General features: G+C 34.6%; 1 protein-coding gene across 2 annotated transcripts; it reads left to right on the top strand.

Moving 5' to 3' along the window:
• Positions 1-4,908: 4,908 nt before the first annotated feature.
• On the top strand, positions 4,909-21,388 carry dtnbp1b (dystrobrevin binding protein 1b). Of its 2 annotated transcripts, none has more exons than XM_077591407.1 (5): positions 4,909-5,178; positions 18,658-18,810; positions 20,038-20,172; positions 20,724-20,938; positions 21,076-21,388. In XM_077591407.1, the coding sequence occupies exons 1-4, from the start codon at positions 5,127-5,129 to the stop codon at positions 20,912-20,914; spliced, it is 531 nt and encodes a 176-aa protein (XP_077447533.1). In that variant the 5' UTR covers positions 4,909-5,126; the 3' UTR covers positions 20,915-20,938; positions 21,076-21,388. The 2 variants fall into 2 exon arrangements, with proteins under 2 accessions (XP_077447533.1, XP_077447532.1); XM_077591406.1 differs by having other exon boundaries at positions 20,029-20,172.
• Positions 21,389-21,541: the final 153 nt, after the last annotated feature.

Raw genomic sequence — 21,541 nt, 5'->3', positions numbered from 1 at the left:
TTCAGCCTCGACGAGGACCCCCAACTTTTGTCCACCGATGATGACGTGGAGGAAGACGAGTCCGCCAAGGAACCGGAGAAGCCGGAGGCTTTTTCGGGTCCCCGATCTCCCGGGCCGGCCGTCTCGCGGCCTCAGGATTTGTGGTTGGCCGCCGTGTCCCAGTGCCTGGCTTTCCGATGGCCTCCCTGCTCGTGGTTCAACGGTCCGGGAAAGAATTTCACGGCGGGGTCGGCGGCAGACGGGACCCCCTCCGGTGACGTGACCACGCAGAAAGAGAAGGTCCGTGGCAATGGCGTAAAAAGCGGCCCCGGTCCTTTTCGAGGGATCTCCCGGTTCTCGCCCGGAGCGCCGGGCGCCAGCCGGGCCCCTGACTCGGCGGCCGTGCTCTCGGAGAGGGAAACTTTCCTGCGGATCGAGCTGGTAGAGGCCGGACGGGAAGTGGGGGACTCGCGCTATCGGGCCGAGTGGAAGCTTTCGGAGACCAGCGAGGACCTGGCGGAGGGTGTCTGGTTCTCCCGCGATTGGAGGATTGAAGATCTTGTCTGAAATGGTCAAAGGGACCAAAGTGGTGGAGGGAATACTTCAATTTTAGTCTAAGGATGAGGACTCAGAAGCAAGTTTGTGGGGAACCTTGATGGATATGTGGACTGAGGCCTCACGAGTTCTAGATCACCTTGCCCAAATGTCTTTCCCGGAACCCGAATGAACGTGTTTGTGAAGCAAGGAGATGGAACTACTACTTCAAATGAACTACTTTCTGGCCTTCTAATGGCCTCCTAATCTGGCAATTATTGAAGAAATCCGCTAGAAGGCTACGGTGAGCGGCAAGAACCGGGGACATGGCACTTCTTTCAGGAATGCCCATTTCGTTTATTTGCGTCTGACACTTTGATGGGAAGCAAGCAGTTCAGCCCTTCAGATCTGAGTTGTCCCTTTCCAAGTCCCAGTTTGTGGATGTCCTCCTCGTCCATCTCCGGCAAAGAAGACTTTAGCAAAAAAAAACAAAAAAACATCTCTGAGATTGGTTCTCCACATGCCTTTGAAGTTCTGATGTCTGGCTACTTCATCAGCTAGCTAAATTTAGCACCTCTTCTGATAGATTCCATTTGAAGAAAGTGGAATCATCAACATCACAGAGTGGTCTGCGACCCAGAAAAACATATCATGTTTGTACCACACATTTGGTTGCTTATCGCGAGCCCTTTAAGACGTCCCCAATAATCGTTCGGACAAATTTGTGAGCTGCTATTTCCGGAAAGGCCTCGGAGCACAATTCATGCTTCATTTAAAGCACACGGCCGGCTCCGTGTACGACACACGCCACACTCCTTTGTCAATAAAGGTGTCTTGTTGCTTAAATTGATATCAACTTTTATTCTGTTAAAACTATTTTCTTCATATATATATATATATATATATATATATATATATATATATATATATATATATATATATATATATATATATGTGTATATATATGTATATATATGTGTATATATATATATATATGTATATATATGTGTGTATATATGTATATGTGTATGTATATATGTATCTATATGTGTATACATACATATATACATATACATACATATATATGCATACATATATAGATACATACATATATATATATACACATATATATACATATATATAAAAAAATATATATATGTACGTGTATATATATATATCTCTCTCTATATATATATGTAGATGTGTGTGTGTATATATATATATATATATATATATATATATTTGTATATATATATATATATATATATATATATATATATATATATATATATATATATATATATTTGTGTGTATATATATACACACATACATACACATTATATATACATTCCTTCATACATTTCTGTGGTTGTGGTATCAGGGCTCATCAAAATCAGGTGTCTCAGACTCAGTCCCATTATCCGTGTTCACTCGGCGCTTTAATTGTTTCCTGTATCATCTCTTATCTTATTAATATCCCCATTGGTCATAAATGTTTGACTTCATGCACAAGGAATGGGAAATGAGGTCTATTTTTAGTCACAGTTCCGAGTAAACAATGCCATTTGTTCCAGGGCAGAAGCACCTCTTGATTCGCTGTTATTCAACTCCAATGTACATTAGTTTGTCTCCATGTTTGCTTTCAGCCAAAAGTTTTTTTCCCCATTTTTTTAAAATATGAACATTTAATGCAATTCTGTAGTCTAAGAGGTAATTGTACTGCAATTTCCAGCCACCAGGTAGCGACACTGACTTATTTTAATAACTTCAAGAGTTCTCGTGTTTAACTTGGCATAGGAAATTATATTGTTAAAAATCTTGATAGAAGCAAAATTCAAATTAAATTGGACATGTAACCCAAATTTATAATGAAAATTATTTCAACACAAAACAATTTCATTCCTTCATTCATTTTCAACACTGCTTAGGCTTGTCAGGGCTATGGGGTGCTGGAGCGTATCCCAGCTAACTTTACCCTAAACTGGTCACGAAAAAAAAATGATAGAAAAATGATTTTGATGATCTTTTATAACATGAAATGCTACAAATGCATTAACATTAGACTCATACAAATCCAAATGAGTCTAAGTTTGGACACATTTGTCATCACACAATTTTGAATAATATGTGCAAATGATTTTCTTTTATGTGCTTCTTCCTTTATTCAAACTCCACCTCATTAAAATTCCTCTTTTATACCCAACGCGTAAACCACACGTGTCAAAGTGGCGGCCCGGGGGCCAAATCTGGCCCGCCACATCATTTTGTGTGGCCCGGGAAAGTAAATCATGAGTGCCGACTTTCTGTTTTAGGATCAAATTAAAATGAAGAGTATAGATGTATATTACATTTCCTGATTTTCCCCCTTTTAAATCAATAAGTGTAATTTTTTAATCCATTTTTTCTGTGTTTTTATTTCAAAAATCATTTTGTAAAATCTGAAAATATATATTTAAAAAAAAGCTAAAATAAACATTGTTTTAAATCTATAAAAAACTGAATATTCAGGGCTTTTAATCCAGTTCTTTTAATCCATTTATAGAAAAAAAAATCTAAATATTATATCTAAAATGGTCCGGCCCGCGTGAAATCAAGTTGACGTTAATGTGGCCCGCGAACCAACCCGAGTTTGACACCCTTGGCGTAAATCATCAACTGTGACTGTAGATAACGACTTGTCAAAAGTGACAATCGAAGAAAAAGAAGCAAACTGTAATCAAGTGTATTGTTTATCGCTGACAGCCATGTCGGATCTTTGACGCGGTCACGGCCTGCCGTGTTGCCAGGCAACATTTTTGGGTTAACGTGCTCAACCAGACGGATCCTCACAACGCAAAAAAAAACAAACCAATACCGGTGACTTTTTAAGCGTATTTCTAATAGTTAACTCATTAACAGCAATACACGCGCAATGCATTTAGAAGGAAAATAACTGTTATGGTGGAACGCTTTTTTCACCCAGTCCAACTGGATTGGACGTTTATTGCCGTCAATGTCATCCAAAGACTTTATTTGGGCATTTTTGTATTCGAGAACAAAGTCACGAGGGCTAAAGACAAATTGTCGTCTCCTCGATCGCTAACGTCTGGAAAAAAAAGCAGTTGAAAAGTTCACGCATGGCCGCGAGACTTTTCCTCCACGCAAATATTACATAAAACCCTCACGCGCACCATCCGTTTCCTAGGCAACTAAATTCATTTATTTATTTATTTTTTGTGCATTTCTCCATTCTGACAGCTTGGCTGAACCGCCTTCTGCGTTTTGGTGGGGGATGCGCAAAAGAAGACACAAAATGGAGGAAAACGCCTCTTAATAAGGTGAGTTCAAAAGTCTGCACATTCATGTAATATAGTCATATTTCATGAAAATTTATACTATTTATTTAAACTCAGGAAAAAAATGTTCCGTGCACTAGTGGTCCAAGTCCAAATGTCTCTGAAATTTAGCAAGAATTAATAAAAGATCATTAACATTATTGTTAAATTAGCAATTGGTGCAGGTAAAACTGGTCTAAGTTCACACATTCTATACATAAAATGTAAAATTATGTCATGAACCATATAGAACTTTCACTTATACCAGTTTATAATACGAGAAAAAAAAACTCGTACTCCAAACATGTTTAAAATTTTGCTAAATTTCATAAAAGATCATTAATAGTATTGACTTGCACAATTGAAAATACTTTGTGTGGAATAAAAGCAGTCCACAACATAAAATCTAGTCTAAAATTTTATGACACAAATAAATAAATAAATAATCCTCACCTTTACTAAGTAAAAAAAAAGAAGTGCAATAGTGGTACATGTCCAAAAATCTATTTCATTCGACATTTCATAAAAGATGATAAATGGTCCAATTCCAAACAGCTGTCATATTTTACAATATTTAATACAATAAATAAAATACAATAATGATCCAAAATTTAAATTAAAAAAAAGAATAATAATGACAAATATTGAAATAGTTTGAAAAGACAAAATATAGTTTCTTGCTCTACAACGGGTTAAAGATATCATCTTTTGAATAGCTGTCCTCTGGAAACATCAAAAAAATTGAAAATTGCCATAATGATTGATCTTCAAAATTAGAGGACCAAAAATAGTGTCTCGCTCTATAAAGCTGTCAACTTTTGTATATCTGCCGACTGTCCCTGAAAGGGTTAAGGACACGTCACGCTCCTTTTCAGCCTCGTTTTAGTGAGCGCAATTATTCCACAGTAGTCTTTCTTTCCCCCATGCCTCCCCAACTCGTCACATTTCCATCCCGCCATCACCTTTTCACCTACTCGGCTACCGCGAGGCGTTCACTTGTCACACGTTTTCATCCTGGCTTCCGCGTAAACGCCTCCTTCCTCCCTCCCTCCCTCCTTCCCTCCCTCGCTCTCTCCCACCCTCCCATCTCGCTTCCCATCCTCTCTTTGCTTCCCTCGTCGTCGTACGCCCGGACGCAGACGTAGCCGTCTCCTCTCCCGGGCGTAAAAAAGCTGGAAAATGCCGCTTGCTGACGAGGGAACCAGCGGGAGGATGCGCGGCGGGCTGCTGTAACGTCTTCCTCTCGGGGTCGCCAAGTCGCGTCTCGTCTCCGGGGGGGAAACGACGGACACATCCAGGATGTCTACGTCGCCTGGCGGCGGAGCCGCCGAGGGGAGCCACACCAACTCTTGTAAGCAAACTTACATTTTTCTGCCGCATGTAGAGATCGCGTATAAGTCAAAACACTTTGTAAGTGAATGAGTTTGACACTTGGACAATAATAATAATAATAACGTGTTGATAACCACACTGCAGGAAGTAGAATCTACCGCCAGACAGGAAATCAGAAAATTGATTCTTTGGGGCGTCATACGATATTTGCGAGATCAAAAAAGATGAATTTGAGCGCCTTGGGTCGATTTTTCTATTCAAAAGTTGACACTTATTAACCCTTTAAAGAGTGAGTGACTATTTTCTGGGTTATTTCAAAACAACTTCAATACTAGTAGTTATTATCTTTTTTATTTTATATATATTTTTATTGTATAAAAATATAAATACCTGTGATTAATAAAATCTAATTAAATTAAAGCAAATCATAACAGAATTTTTGGGGTTATTTCAAAACAACTACAATAATAGTCGTTGTCATCTTTATTATTTTATATATATTTTTATTGTACAAAAATATAAATACCAGTGGTTAATAAAATCTAATTAAATTAAAGCAAATCATAACAGATTTTTTTTTCGGTTATTTCAAAACAACTACAATACTAGTTATCTTTATTATTTTATATATATTTTTATTGTACAAAAATATAAATACCAGTGGTTAATAAAATCTAATTAAATTAAAGCAAATCCTAACAGAAATATACCCTGCCTACAGCCCCTTTTGACTGGCAGTCAATGAATTAGGAAGATATAAGGGATCCGTTTTGAGTGTGATGTCACAACCAGAATTGCTGAAAAAAGTAGCCGTTCCTTTATTTTGGATGAAATAAGCAGAAAATTGTAAAAAAAAAAAACTGCCAAATTTGAGTGCCAGGTTGATTTTCTACCTGTAAATTGACATTTATTTATTTTTATTTATTTTGACATGCTCACCATTCCAAATCTATATACCACCTCGTAGAAGTAGCACTACTGACTACTCTCCCCAGTTAGGAATGAAAACAAATTAACAAAAAGGAGCGTGCCCAGTGACAGCAATTGTGGGTTGTGTGATGATGAGCGCCATAATTTGTTTTTGCTCTCAAGTGTAACAACTATGGAGTGTGTGTGTGTGTGTGTGTGTGTGTGTGTGTGTGTGTGTGTGTGTGTGTGTGTGTGTGTGTGTGTGTGTGTGTGTGTGTGTGTGGGAGGAAACTGCCACTTTGTAGTAGGGCTTCAGCAACACACACACAAAGTTGTGTGCTAAAAAGTGGGTGATTGATAACATGATGTGACTCATTTTGACTCATCTTTCTCATCCACACACACACACACACACACACACACACGACACAAGATGATACCAGAGGTGGGAGGGGGGTGCTGGCTTGATGGACCGGCCCTTTTATTGCTTCCATTATTCCCATCATCCCTCCCTCCCTCCCTCCTTCCTCCCTTCTCCTCCAGGCTTTCAACCCCCTCCCCCCCCTGCTGCCGTCATGTTATTTATTTACCCAGAATGCCTTGCGCGATCTCACCAGGCTTGAGTTGCAATGATGTGATCGGGCGCCAGTCGCTAAACAAAGGTTTTTGTGCTATTAGTTGACTTCTCAGTGAGGAAAAAGAGAAATAGCAATGGATTGGATGTCGAGCCTTGTCAATGGCAATGGAAATTATATTTCCTGTAGCCAAGTTGCACCCTGACGCCAATATGTTTATCACTAGCAGACTTTTGTTGACTTGATGCCATTCCTCCCAGTTCAAATGGATTGGACGTCGAGCACCATCGATGGCAGTCAATGCTAATAAGCAAGAACCGACTTCTATTTGTGACAGATAGCTAAAAATGGAGTCTTCTTCTCGGCCCTTAAATGACAGCATTTTTTTTCTTTTCACACATCCCATCTGAGTTTTTTTCGGCGTCAGATGATTTCCCAAACGAGGTGTCGTTCCGCTACCATGGCGTCACCTCGCCTCTGACAACTCCATTGCGGCGTTTGTGTGTACGTTACTTTCCGTAAGCTTCCTTACGTAAGAGTCGATATCGCCCCCCAGGGTGCCTGTTGTTAGAAGCGGGGTCACTGAACGCATCTTGGCAGCAATGATTCACTCACCCGAATATTTGCAGTTCGCTAATTCATCCAGTTGTGTTTTTTTGTGTGCGTGGCGCTTTGTTAAATGGCTGCCAATCCATTTAGACTGGGAGGGACAAATGATAGAGTATTCCTGTTGAATCCAAGCCGAAAATCCTGCGCGCGGGGACGCTGGCGCTCATCAGTTCTTTGCTAGGCGCGGAAGACGAATTGGCCACGGGAGTCCCGCCGCGCTCATGGCTTTTTCAAGGATGCTACAAAAAAAGACTGCCTTTTGTCTGCTAGTGATAAACACGTTGCAATTCACAGGAGAGGATGATTAGACGCCACACGGTCAAATGTCTCAAAGGTACTGAAAAAGTTAATACATACAATAGCCCTTTAATCCTTATATATGTATGTGTGTGTGTGTGTATGTATGTATGTATGTATGTATGTATGTATGTATGTATGTATGTATGTATGTATGTATGTATGTATGTATGTATGCATGTATGTGTGTCAACCTTACGATACTATGTCGTTTTTTAGGAAAAAAAGCCTTACTATACTATGTCGTTTTTTAAAGAAAAAAAGCCTTACTATACTATGTCGTTTTTTAAGAAAAAAAGCCTTACTATACTATGTCGTTTTTTAAGAAAAAAAAGCCTAACTATACTATGTCATTTTTAGGAAAAAAAGCCTTACTATACTATGTTGCTTTTTAAGAAAAAAAGCCTTACTAAACTATGTCGCTTTTTAAAGAAAAAAAGCCTTACTATACTATGTTGTTTTTTAAAGAAAAAAGCCTTACTATACTATGTCGTTTTTTAGGGAAAAAAGCCTTACTATACTATGTCGTTTTTTTTAGGAAAAAAAGCCTTACTATACTATGTCGTTTTTTAGGAAAAAAAGCCTTACTATACTATGTCGTTTTTTAGGAAAAAAAGCCTTACTATACTATGTCGTTTTTTTTTTTAAAGAAAAAAAGCCTTACTATACTATGTCGTTTTTTAAGAAAAAAAGCCTTACTATACTATGTCGTTTTTTAAGAAAAAAAAGCCTAACTATACTATGTCATTTTTAGGAAAAAAAGCCTTACTATACTATGTTGCTTTTTAAGAAAAAAAGCCTTACTAAACTATGTCGCTTTTTAAAGAAAAAAAGCCTTACTATACTATGTTGTTTTTTAAAGAAAAAAGCCTTACTATACTATGTCGTTTTTTAGGGAAAAAAGCCTTACTATACTATGTCGTTTTTTTAGGAAAAAAAGCCTTACTATACTATGTCGTTTTTTTAGGAAAAAAAGCCTTACTATACTATGTCGTTTTTTAGGAAAAAAAGCCTTACTATACTATGTCGTTTTTTTAAGAAAAAAAGCCTGACTATACTATGTCATTTTTTTAAGAAAAAAGCCTTACTATACTATGTCGTTTTTTAGTAAAAAAAAGCCTTACAATACTATGTCGTTTTTTTAGGAAAAAAAGCCTTACTATACTATGTTGTGTTTTTAAGAAAAAAAGCCTTACTATACTATGTCGTTTTTTAGGAAAAAAAAGCCTTACTATACTATGTCGTTTTTTAGGGAAAAAAGCCTTACTATACTATGTCGTTTTTTTAAGAAAAAAAGCCTTACTATACTATGTCATTTTTTTTAAGAAAAAAAGCCTGACTATACTATGTCGTTTTTTTAAGAAAAAAGCCTTACTATACTATGTCGTTTTTTAGGAAAAAAAGCCTTACTATACTATGTCGTTTTTTAAGAAAAAAAAGCCTTACTATACTATGTCGTTTTTTTAAAGAAAAAAAGCCTTACTATACTATGTCGTTTTTTTAAAGAAAAAAAGCCTTACTATACTATGTCGTTTTTTTAAGAAAAAAGCCTTACTATACTATGTCGTTTTTTTAGGAAAAAAAGCCTTACTATACTCTGTCCTTTTTTTAGGAAAAAAAGCCTTACTATACTATGTCGTTTTTTAAGAAAAAAAAAGCCTTACTATACTATGTCATTTTTAGGAAAAAAAGCCTTACTATACTATGTCGTTTTTTTTAAGAAAAAAAGCCTGACTATACTATGTCGTTTTTTAGGAAAAAAAGCCTTACTATACTATGTCGTTTTTTTAGGAAAAAAAGCCTTACTATACTATGTCGTTTTTTAGGAAAAAAAGCCTGACTATACTATGTCGTTTTTTTAAGAAAAAAGCCTTACTATACTATGTCGTTTTTTAGTAAAAAAAAGCCTTACTATACTATGTCGTTTTTTTAGGAAAAAAAGCCTTACTATACTATGTTGTGTTTTTAAGAAAAAAAGCCTTACTATACTATGTCGTTTTTTGGGAAAAAAAGCCTTACTATACTATGTCGTTTTTTAGGAAGAAAAAAAGCCTTACTATACTATGTCGTTTTTTAGGAAGAAAAAAAGCCTTACTATACTATGTCGTTTTTTTAGGAAAAAAGCCTTACTATACTATGTCGTTTTTTAGGAAAAAAAGCCTTACTATACTATGTCGTTTTTTTAAGAAAAAAAGCCTGACTATACTATGTCGTTTTTTTAAGAAAAAAGCCTTACTATACTATGTCGTTTTTTTAGGAAAAAAAGCCTTACTATACTATGTTGTTTTTTTAAGAAAAAAAGCCTTACTATACTATGTCGTTTTTTAGGAAAAAAAAGCCTTACTATACTATGTCGTTTTTTAGGAAAAAAAGCCTTACTATACTATGTCGTTTTTTTAAGAAAAAAAGCCTGACTATACTATGTCATTTTTTTAAGAAAAAAGCCTTACTATACTATGTCGTTTTTTAGTAAAAAAAAGCCTTACAATACTATGTCGTTTTTTTAGGAAAAAAAGCCTTACTATACTATGTTGTGTTTTTAAGAAAAAAAGCCTTACTATACTATGTCGTTTTTTAGGAAAAAAAAGCCTTACTATACTATGTCGTTTTTTAGGGAAAAAAGCCTTACTATACTATGTCGTTTTTTTAAGAAAAAAAGCCTTACTATACTATGTCATTTTTTTTAAGAAAAAAAGCCTGACTATACTATGTCGTTTTTTTAAGAAAAAAGCCTTACTATACTATGTCGTTTTTTAGGAAAAAAAGCCTTACTATACTATGTCGTTTTTTAAGAAAAAAAAGCCTTACTATACTATGTCGTTTTTTTAAAGAAAAAAAGCCTTACTATACTATGTCGTTTTTTTAAAGAAAAAAAGCCTTACTATACTATGTCGTTTTTTTAAGAAAAAAGCCTTACTATACTATGTCGTTTTTTTAGGAAAAAAAGCCTTACTATACTCTGTCCTTTTTTTAGGAAAAAAAGCCTTACTATACTATGTCGTTTTTTAAGAAAAAAAAAGCCTTACTATACTATGTCATTTTTAGGAAAAAAAGCCTTACTATACTATGTCGTTTTTTTTAAGAAAAAAAGCCTGACTATACTATGTCGTTTTTTAGGAAAAAAAGCCTTACTATACTATGTCGTTTTTTTAGGAAAAAAAGCCTTACTATACTATGTCGTTTTTTAGGAAAAAAAGCCTGACTATACTATGTCGTTTTTTTAAGAAAAAAGCCTTACTATACTATGTCGTTTTTTAGTAAAAAAAAGCCTTACTATACTATGTCGTTTTTTTAGGAAAAAAAGCCTTACTATACTATGTTGTGTTTTTAAGAAAAAAAGCCTTACTATACTATGTCGTTTTTTGGGAAAAAAAGCCTTACTATACTATGTCGTTTTTTAGGAAGAAAAAAAGCCTTACTATACTATGTCGTTTTTTAGGAAGAAAAAAAGCCTTACTATACTATGTCGTTTTTTTAGGAAAAAAGCCTTACTATACTATGTCGTTTTTTAGGAAAAAAAGCCTTACTATACTATGTCGTTTTTTTAAGAAAAAAAGCCTGACTATACTATGTCGTTTTTTTAAGAAAAAAGCCTTACTATACTATGTCGTTTTTTTAGGAAAAAAAGCCTTACTATACTATGTTGTTTTTTTAAGAAAAAAAGCCTTACTATACTATGTCGTTTTTTAGGAAAAAAAAGCCTTACTATACTATGTCGTTTTTTAGGAAAAAAAGCCTTACTATACTATGTCGTTTTTTTAAGAAAAAAAGCCTGACTATACTATGTCATTTTTTTAAGAAAAAAGCCTTACTATACTATGTCGTTTTTTAGTAAAAAAAAGCCTTACAATACTATGTCGTTTTTTTAGGAAAAAAAGCCTTACTATACTATGTTGTGTTTTTAAGAAAAAAAGCCTTACTATACTATGTCGTTTTTTAGGAAAAAAAAGCCTTACTATACTATGTCGTTTTTTAGGGAAAAAAGCCTTACTATACTATGTCGTTTTTTTAAGAAAAAAAGCCTTACTATACTATGTCATTTTTTTTAAGAAAAAAAGCCTGACTATACTATGTCGTTTTTTTAAGAAAAAAGCCTTACTATACTATGTCGTTTTTTAGGAAAAAAAGCCTTACTATACTATGTCGTTTTTTAAGAAAAAAAAGCCTTACTATACTATGTCGTTTTTTTAAAGAAAAAAAGCCTTACTATACTATGTCGTTTTTTTAAAGAAAAAAAGCCTTACTATACTATGTCGTTTTTTTAAGAAAAAAGCCTTACTATACTATGTCGTTTTTTTAGGAAAAAAAGCCTTACTATACTCTGTCCTTTTTTTAGGAAAAAAAGCCTTACTATACTATGTCGTTTTTTAAGAAAAAAAAAGCCTTACTATACTATGTCATTTTTAGGAAAAAAAGCCTTACTATACTATGTCGTTTTTTTTAAGAAAAAAAGCCTGACTATACTATGTCGTTTTTTAGGAAAAAAAGCCTTACTATACTATGTCGTTTTTTTAGGAAAAAAAGCCTTACTATACTATGTCGTTTTTTAGGAAAAAAAGCCTGACTATACTATGTCGTTTTTTTAAGAAAAAAGCCTTACTATACTATGTCGTTTTTTAGTAAAAAAAAGCCTTACTATACTATGTCGTTTTTTTAGGAAAAAAAGCCTTACTATACTATGTTGTGTTTTTAAGAAAAAAAAGCCTTACTATACTATGTCGTTTTTTGGGAAAAAAAGCCTTACTATACTATGTCGTTTTTTAGGAAGAAAAAAAGCCTTACTATACTATGTCGTTTTTTAGGAAGAAAAAAAGCCTTACTATACTATGTCGTTTTTTTAGGAAAAAAGCCTTACTATACTATGTCGTTTTTTAGGAAAAAAAGCCTTACTATACTATGTCGTTTTTTTAAGAAAAAAAGCCTGACTATACTATGTCGTTTTTTTAAGAAAAAAGCCTTACTATACTATGTCGTTTTTTTAGGAAAAAAAGCCTTACTATACTATGTTGTTTTTTTAAGAAAAAAAGCCTTACTATACTATGTCGTTTTTTAGGAAAAAAAAGCCTTACTATACTATGTCGTTTTTTTTAGGAAAAAAAGCCTTACTATACTCTGTCCTTTTTTTAGGAAAAAAAGCCTTACTATACTATGTCGTTTTTTAAGAAAAAAAAGCCTTACTATACTATGTCGTTTTTAGGAAAAAAGCCTTACTATACTATGTCGTTTTTTTAAAGAAAAAAAGCCTTACTATACTATGTCGTTTTTTAAGAAAAAAAGCCTGACTATACTATGTCGTTTTTTTAAGAAAAAAGCCTTACTATACTATGTCGTTTTTTAGTTAAAAAAAGCCTTACTATACTATGTCGTTTTTTTAAAGAAAAAAAGCCTGACTATACTATGTCGTTTTTTTAAGAAAAAAGCCTTACTATACTATGTCGTTTTTTAGGAAAAAAAGCCTTACTATACTATGTCGTTTTTTAAGAAAAAAAAGCCTTACTATACTATGTCCTTTTTAGGAAAAAAGCCTTACTATACTATGTCGTTTTTTTAAAGAAAAAAAGCCTTACTATACTATGTCGTTTTTTTAAGAAAAAAGCCTTACTATACTATGTCGTTTTTTTAGGAAAAAAAGCCTTACTATACTCTGTCCTTTTTTTAGGAAAAAAAGCCTTACTATACTATGTCGTTTTTTAAGAAAAAAAAAGCCTTACTATACTATGTCATTTTTAGGAAAAAAAGCCTTACTATACTATGTCGTTTTTTAGGAAAAAAAGCCTTACTATACTATGTCGTTTTTTAAGAAAAAAAAGCCTTACTATACTATGTCGTTTTTAGCAAAAAAGCCTTACTATACTATGTCGTTTTTTTTAAGACAAAAAGCCTGACTATACTATGTCGTTTTTTTAACAAAAAAGCCTTACTATACTATGTCGTTTTTTAGGAAAAAAAGCCTTACTATACTATGTTGTTTTTTAAGGAAAAAAAGTCTTACTATACTATGTCGTTTTTTTTTAAAGAAAAAAGCCTTACTATACTATGTCGTTTTTTAGGAAAAAAAGCCTTACTATACTATGTCGTTTTTTTTAGGAAAAAAAGCCTTACTATACTATGTCGTTTTTTAGGGAAAAAGCCTTACTATACTATGTCATTTTTTTAGGAAAAAAAGCCTTACTATACTATGTCGTTTTTTTAAGAAAAAAAGCCTGACTATACTATGTCGTTTTTTTAAGAAAAAAGCCTTACTATACTATGTCGTTTTTTAGGAAAAAAAGCCTTACTATACTATGTCGTTTTTTTAGGAAAAAAAGCCTCACTATACTATGTTGTTTTTTTAAGAAAAAAAGCCTTACTATACTATGTCGTTTTTTAGGAAAAAAAGCCTTACTATACTATGTCGTTTTTTTAGGAAAAAAAGCCTTACTATACTCTGTCCTTTTGTTAGGAAAAAAAGCCTTACTATACTATGTCGTTTTTTAAGAAAAAAAAGCCTTACTATACTATGTCGTTTTTAAGAAAAAAGCCTTACTATACTATGTCGTTTTTTTTAAAGAAAAAAAGCCTTACTATACTATGTCGTTTTTTTAAGAAAAAAGCCTTACTATACTATGTCGTTTTTTAGTAAAAAAAAGCCTTACTATACTATGTCGTTTTTTTAGGAAAAAAAGCCTTACTATACTATGTTGTGTTTTTAAGAAAAAAAGCCTTACTATACTATGTCGTTTTTTAGGAAAAAAAAGCCTTACTATACTATGTCGTTTTTTAGGGAAAAAAGCCTTACTATACTATGTCGTTTTTTTAGGAAAAAAAGCCTTACTATACTATGTCGTTTTTTTTAAGAAAAAAAGCCTGACTATACTATGTCGTTTTTTTAAGAAAAAAGCCTTACTATACTATGTCGTTTTTTAGGAAAAAAAGCCTTACTATACTATGTCGTTTTTTAAGAAAAAAAAGCCTTACTATACTATGTCCTTTTTAGGAAAAAAGCCTTACTATACTATGTCGTTTTTTTAAAGAAAAAAAGCCTTACTATACTATGTCGTTTTTTTAAGAAAAAAGCCTTACTATACTATGTCGTTTTTTTAGGAAAAAAAGCCTTACTATACTCTGTCCTTTTTTTTAGGAAAAAAAGCCTTACTATACTATGTCGTTTTTTAAGAAAAAAAAAGCCTTACTATACTATGTCATTTTTAGGAAAAAAAGCCTTACTATACTATGTCGTTTTTTAGGAAAAAAAGCCTTACTATACTATGTCGTTTTTTAAGAAAAAAAAGCCTTACTATACTATGTCGTTTTTAGGAAAAAAGCCTTACTATACTATGTCGTTTTTTAAGAAAAAAAAGCCTTACTATACTATGTCGTTTTTAAGAAAAAAGCCTTACTATACTATGTCGTTTTTTTAAAAGAAAAAAAGCCTTACTATACTATGTCGTTTTTTTAAGAAAAAAGCCTTACTATACTATGTCGTTTTTTAGTAAAAAAAAAGCCTTACTATACTATGTCGTTTTTTTAGGAAAAAAAGCCTTACTATACTATGTTGTGTTTTTAAGAAAAAAAGCCTTACTATACTATGTCGTTTTTTAGGAAAAAAAAGCCTTACTATACTATGTCGTTTTTTAGGGAAAAAAGCCTTACTATACTATGTCGTTTTTTTTAAGAAAAAAAGCCTGACTATACTATGTCGTTTTTTTAAGAAAAAAGCCTTACTATACTATGTCGTTTTTTTAGGAAAAAAAGCCTCACTATACTATGTTGTTTTTTTAAGAAAAAAAGCCTTACTATACTATGTCGTTTTTTAGGAAAAAAAGCCTTACTATACTATGTCGTTTTTTTAGGAAAAAAAGCCTTACTATACTCTGTCCTTTTGTTAGGAAAAAAAGCCTTACTATACTATGTCGTTTTTTAAGAAAAAAAAGCCTTACTATACTATGTCGTTTTTAAGAAAAAAGCCTTACTATACTATGTCGTTTTTTTAAAGAAAAAAAGCCTTACTATACTATGTCGTTTTTTTAAGAAAAAAGCCTTACTATACTATGTCGTTTTTTAGTTAAAAAAAAGCCTTACTATACTATGTCGTTTTTTTAGGAAAAAAAGCCTTACTATACTATGTTGTGTTTTTAAGAAAAAAAGCCTTACTATACTATGTCGTTTTTTAGGAAAAAAAAGCCTTACTATACTATGTCGTTTTTTAGGGAAAAAAGCCTTACTATACTATGTCGTTTTTTTAGGAAAAAAAGCCTTACTATACTATGTCGTTTTTTTTAAGAAAAAAAGCCTGACTATACTATGTCGTTTTTTTAAGAAAAAAGCCTTACTATACTATGTCGTTTTTTAGGAAAAAAAGCCTTACTATACTATGTCGTTTTTTAAGAAAAAAAAGCCTTACTATACTATGTCCTTTTTAGGAAAAAAGCCTTACTATACTATGTCGTTTTTTTTAAGAAAAAAAGCCTTACTATACTATGTCGTTTTTTTAAGAAAAAAGCCTTACTATACTATGTCGTTTTTTTAGGAAAAAAAGCCTTACTATACTCTGTCCTTTTTTTTAGGAAAAAAAGCCTTACTATACTATGTCGTTTTTTAAGAAAAAAAAAGCCTTACTATACTATGTCATTTTTAGGAAAAAAAGCCTTACTATACTATGTCGTTTTTTAGGAAAAAAAGCCTTACTATACTATGTCGTTTTTTAAGAAAAAAAAGCCTTACTATACTATGTCGTTTTTAGGAAAAAAGCCTTACTATACTATGTCGTTTTTTAAGAAAAAAAAGCCTTACTATACTATGTCGTTTTTAAGAAAAAAGCCTTACTATACTATGTCGTTTTTTTAAAAGAAAAAAAGCCTTACTATACTATGTCGTTTTTTTAAGAAAAAAGCCTTACTATACTATGTCGTTTTTTAGTAAAAAAAAAGCCTTACTATACTATGTCGTTTTTTTAGGAAAAAAAGCCTTACTATACTATGTTGTGTTTTTAAGAAAAAAAGCCTTACTATACTATGTCGTTTTTTAGGAAAAAAAAGCCTTACTATACTATGTCGTTTTTTAGGGAAAAAAGCCTTACTATACTATGTCGTTTTTTTTAAGAAAAAAAGCCTGACTATACTATGTCGTTTTTTTAAGAAAAAAGCCTTACTATACTATGTCGTTTTTTTAGGAAAAAAAGCCTCACTATACTATGTTGTTTTTTTAAGAAAAAAAGCCTTACTATACTATGTCGTTTTTTAGGAAAAAAAGCCTTACTATACTATGTCGTTTTTTTAGGAAAAAAAGCCTTACTATACTCTGTCCTTTTGTTAGGAAAAAAAGCCTTACTATACTATGTCGTTTTTTAAGAAAAAAAAGCCTTACTATACTATGTCGTTTTTAAGAAAAAAGCCTTACTATACTATGTCGTTTTTTTAAAGAAAAAAAGCCTTACTATACTATGTCGTTTTTTTAAGAAAAAAGCCTTACTATACTATGTCGTTTTTTAGTTAAAAAAAAGCCTTACTATACTATGTCGTTTTTTTAGGAAAAAAAGCCTTACTATACTATGTTGTGTTTTTAAGAAAAAAAGCCTTACTATACTATGTCGTTTTTTTAGGAAAAAAAAGCCTTACTATACTATGTCGTTTTTTAGGGAAAAAAGCCTTACTATACTATGTCGTTTTTTTAGGAAAAAAAGCCTTACTATACTATGTCGTTTTTTTTAAGAAAAAAAGCCTGACTATACTATGTCGTTTTTTTAAGAAAAAAGCCTTACTATACTATGTCGTTTTTTAGGAAAAAAAGCCTTACTATACTATGTCGTTTTTTAAGAAAAAAAAGCCTTACTATACTATGTCCTTTTTAGGAAAAAAGCCTTACTATACTATGTCGTTTTTTTTAAGAAAAAAAGCCTTACTATACTATGTCGTTTTTTTAAGAAAAAAGCCTTACTATACTATGTCGTTTTTTTAGGAAAAAAAGCCTTACTATACTCTGTCCTTTTTTTTAGGAAAAAAAGCCTTACTATACTATGTCGTTTTTTAAGAAAAAAAAAGCCTTACTATACTATGTCATTTTTAGGAAAAAAAGCCTTACTATACTATGTCGTTTTTTAGGAAAAAAGCCTTACTATACTATGTCGTTTTTTAAGAAAAAAAAGCCTTACTATACTATGTCGTTTTTAGGAAAAAAGCCTTACTATACTATGTCGTTTTTTTTAAGACAAAAAGCCTGACTATACTATGTCGTTTTTTTAACAAAAAAGCCTTACTATACTATGTCGTTTTTTAGGAAAAAAAGCCTTACTATACTATGTTGTTTTTTAAGGAAAAAAAGTCTTACTATACTATGTCGTTTTTTTTTTAAAGAAAAAAGCCTTACTATACTATGTCGTTTTTTAGGAAAAAAAGCCTTACTATACTATGTCGTTTTTTTTAGGAAAAAAAGCCTTACTATACTATGTCGTTTTTTAGGAAAAAAGCCTTACTATACTATGTCGTTTTTTTAGGAAAAAAAGCCTTACTATACTATGTCGTTTTTTTTAAGAAAAAAAGCCTGACTATACTATGTCGTTTTTTAGGAAAAAAAGCCTTACTATACTATGTTGTTTTTTTAAAGAAAAAAAGCCTTACTATACTATGTCGTTTTTTTATGTATGTTCATGTGTGTATGTGTTTTTTTGTTTGTGTGTGTGTGTATATATGTATGTATGTATGTGCATGTATGTGCATATATGTATGTATGTGTGTGTGTGTGTATATAGATTCACTCCATATCACCTATCTATTTATTTTTCTAATCCCTCTGCACGTTCTTCTTCCTCATCTTCGTCAGCTCAGCCACTTCCCGCGCTGCTCCCGGAGCTTCTATTTTTAGCTTTTGCTCATATTTAGCCTGCGGCCTCTTTTTTTTCTAGAGCCACTGTCGGATCAAACGCCCGAATGAAGCCGACCTCCGATTCTAATAAAAACGTTGAGGCGTAACAAAAACTTAATGCAGCAAATTGGCGCAAATTGAGCGCCACCTCTCAGCAAGAATTTACATTGCAAGAGCACGTCTATTCATGAACAATGTTAAACAAAGTGAAATATACCATCACACATTTGTTTCTTACGAAACGTGCCAAACATTTATTTGTTTTACAGCCGAGACGGAGCTCCGACCGACCGGCGAGGACGGCGAATCCGCCGGGGGGCGTCCCAAGCCCAAGGACCGGCACAAGGCGACGGAGGACGTCTTCCAGCAGGACGTGGAGCACTACCTCACTGCGGGCTATCTCCACATCGTCGAGAGGAGAGGTGAAACTCGGCCCGTTTCTCTGGTGGTGCAACTCCAATTTTAGACACGGGGAAAAAAAAAACATCCAAACCACCACCATCATTTTCTGGTGGCTGGTGGACCAAATTTGGCCCGCCATATCATTGAATCACTTAACCACATTTTTGTAGGACTCCATGAAAATGGTCTACTACTAAAATCAGATAGTATCGACTGCTTTTTAACCACTTTTTGAACTCATAAACTGACAGTGATGGACGTCCGATCCATTTGAACTTTGTGTGACAGTCCTCATGGATTGGGACGTCTGTCGCCGTCAATGGCGACCACTCAGTAAATCAGAAAAGGAGAAGGATGGTGTCTGCCCGCTGTAGTTCCTCGTGATTGAATCAACCTTAACCCTTCCCTCCCTGGTCTTCTTCTTCTTCTTCTAATTTGATGTGCTCTCCCTCCCACGCCGCCCTGCTCCGCCCTCCTCACTTCCTCGAGGTACAGTAGCCAATCACGTCTTGTCCCGCTGCTCCGCACCAGTTAATCAGCTCCCGCTTCACTCCTCTTCACCGTCACTACGGTGTTACTTTGACTTACGAGTATGCTGCGTCGTCAGTTTTATTATTAGTCCGGCTCACGTAAGATTGGCATGAATGTGGCGGTACACGGTCGATTGGTCGCCGGTCTTTTGGTGGCCCGGAAGGTTATTGATAATTACCATTGAAATCGTTGCTCAAATTCCTTAAATACAAACTGCGAATGACTATTTATACTATATTTAATGCCCCAGTAATTATTAGGCTAAAGAAAAGCTCCAAATTTCCCGGACTTGTATTGTTTTTTTGTTGGAGAACTTGTTAAGACCCTGACTGACGTCGCTTCTTAAAGGGACAGCGCATGTACATACAAACTCTTTCTTCTACACTCAAACGTCGGCTCAGTGAAACTGCTCATGGCCATTGTTGGCTTTTATTGATGCGTAGACGGTGTTGTTTTACCTTGTTTTGGTCGCCCGTTGTCGCGGTCTGGGCGACCAAAAGACTGGCGACCAATCGACCCTACACAAATGTGGCCCGCCAACCAACCAGAATTTCTTTCTCTAGAACTTGGAAAGAATTGGACTCGTAAGTCAAGGTAGCGCTATGTAGCTTGGGGTGTGACGAACTTCGAACGTGTGACGCATGCCGCCTAAATTTAAGGTTAAAGTTTAGCCGTGTCGCTGAATTTGTCTGTGTTGACGACGGCAGGGCCCGCAGGCAGCATGTCGTCCATGGAGGTCAACGTGGACCTGCTGGAGCAGATGGACCTGATGGACATGTCGGACCACGAGGCGCTCGACGCCTTCCTGCACTCTGGCGGTGAAGACAACAGTGCCGCCTCGCCTGTCGCAGGTCAGTCAAAACTCGTGTGAATGGGAAATGGAGTATAGATATATATTATATTTCCTGAATTTCCCCCTTTTAAATCAAGAATTGTCATTTTTAATCATTTTTTTCTGTGTTTTTAGTTCAAAAATCATTTTGTAAAATCTAAAAATAAATAAAAAAAGGCTAAAATAAACATTGTTTTAGATCTATAAGAAACGGAATATTCAGGGCTTTTAATCCAGTTCTTTTAATCCATTTATAAATATAAAAAAAATTAAATATTATATCTAAAATGGTCCGGCTCACGTGAAATCAAGTTGACGTTAAAGCGGCCCACGAACCAACCCGAGTCTGACACCCCTGGATTACACTATTCTAAACAATATGTGGCTAAACTTCCACTCCCGTCCACTAGTTGGCAGCAGCAACGGCAATCAACCAAAAATGCCCCCCAAAAAAGTGATCTACCTTACAAGTTTCACAGGGGGTGCCAGAGCCAACAATGTGTAGGTTTGGATTACATTTGGTTCCTAAAACTAAACACAATAAACCTCTTCTCTTTTTTTTTTTTGAAGGTCCCGAGTCATTGAGCAGCGAGATCAGCCTTCCGGTTCCCACCCGGGCCGAGTTGCACCACAAGTTGTCGTCGGGGTGCGCCCGTGATGAGGAAGAGGAGGACGATGAGGAGGAAGACTCCGGGAGGACCACCAGGAGGCGGAGGAGGAAGAAGGCGCCTTCGCCGGCGTCCGGCAAAAACGACGTTTGAGGATGATGGCGTGACGTCTGCCCGGTGAGCGTTTTCCCCTTTTTACAGCGCTGAGGTCAAACCACACGGCGCTCGGGACGCGTGACGGCCACCGTCGAACGTGACCTAGCGCCGTGCAAATGTTGACATTCTTTTGATAGTTTCTGTTCCCCTTTGGCAAGGTTTCTTCTGGACGTGCGCGCCGAGACGTCGAAGAGGAGCTTCCGCCGTGGAGCAAAGCCTGGAACACTGTTTGCAATCCGCCTCGTTGTCGTCGTCGTCGTCGTGATTCTGCTGACAAGAGCGGAGATGAAAAGCAAATGTCAGGTCACGGTGCATTTAAGGACCGTTGGATACTTACGTAGTTAACATGACAATACAATGCGGTTTTTGCTTCTTCAATCTGTACTCTATTGTATATCCACCTTGACAGCAGCTTTTATGGTCTTGAAAATACTTGGAATTATATCCAAATATATCATGTCCCACAAAAGCCATGGGTCCAAATCTTGTCTTATTTCTTTCAAGGGGTGGGGTGGTGGTGGGTTGGTGGTGGGGTGGGGTGGGTTGGTGGTGGGGTGGTGGTGTGGTGGGGTGGTGGTGGGGTGGGGTGGTGGTGAGGGGGGGGGTGGTGGGGTGGGGTGGTGG

Source organism: Stigmatopora argus, chromosome 21 (assembly GCF_051989625.1).
Source record: "Stigmatopora argus isolate UIUO_Sarg chromosome 21, RoL_Sarg_1.0, whole genome shotgun sequence".
Lineage (NCBI taxonomy): Eukaryota > Metazoa > Chordata > Actinopteri > Syngnathiformes > Syngnathidae > Stigmatopora > Stigmatopora argus.
The sequence above is the reverse complement of the archived record's forward strand: the minus strand, read 5'-3'. Positions and strand labels throughout refer to the sequence as shown.

Coding starts and splice junctions, on each gene's coding strand:
- dtnbp1b (XM_077591406.1), top strand. CDS start 5,127: ATGTCTACGTCGCCTGGCGGCGGAGCCGCCGAGGGGAGCCACACCAAC. Junction 5,179..18,657: donor GGGGAGCCACACCAACTCTT/GTAAGCAAACTT, acceptor TTTGTTTTACAG/CCGAGACGGAGCTCCGACCG. Junction 18,811..20,028: donor CCACATCGTCGAGAGGAGAG/GTGAAACTCGGC, acceptor TGACGACGGCAG/GGCCCGCAGGCAGCATGTCG.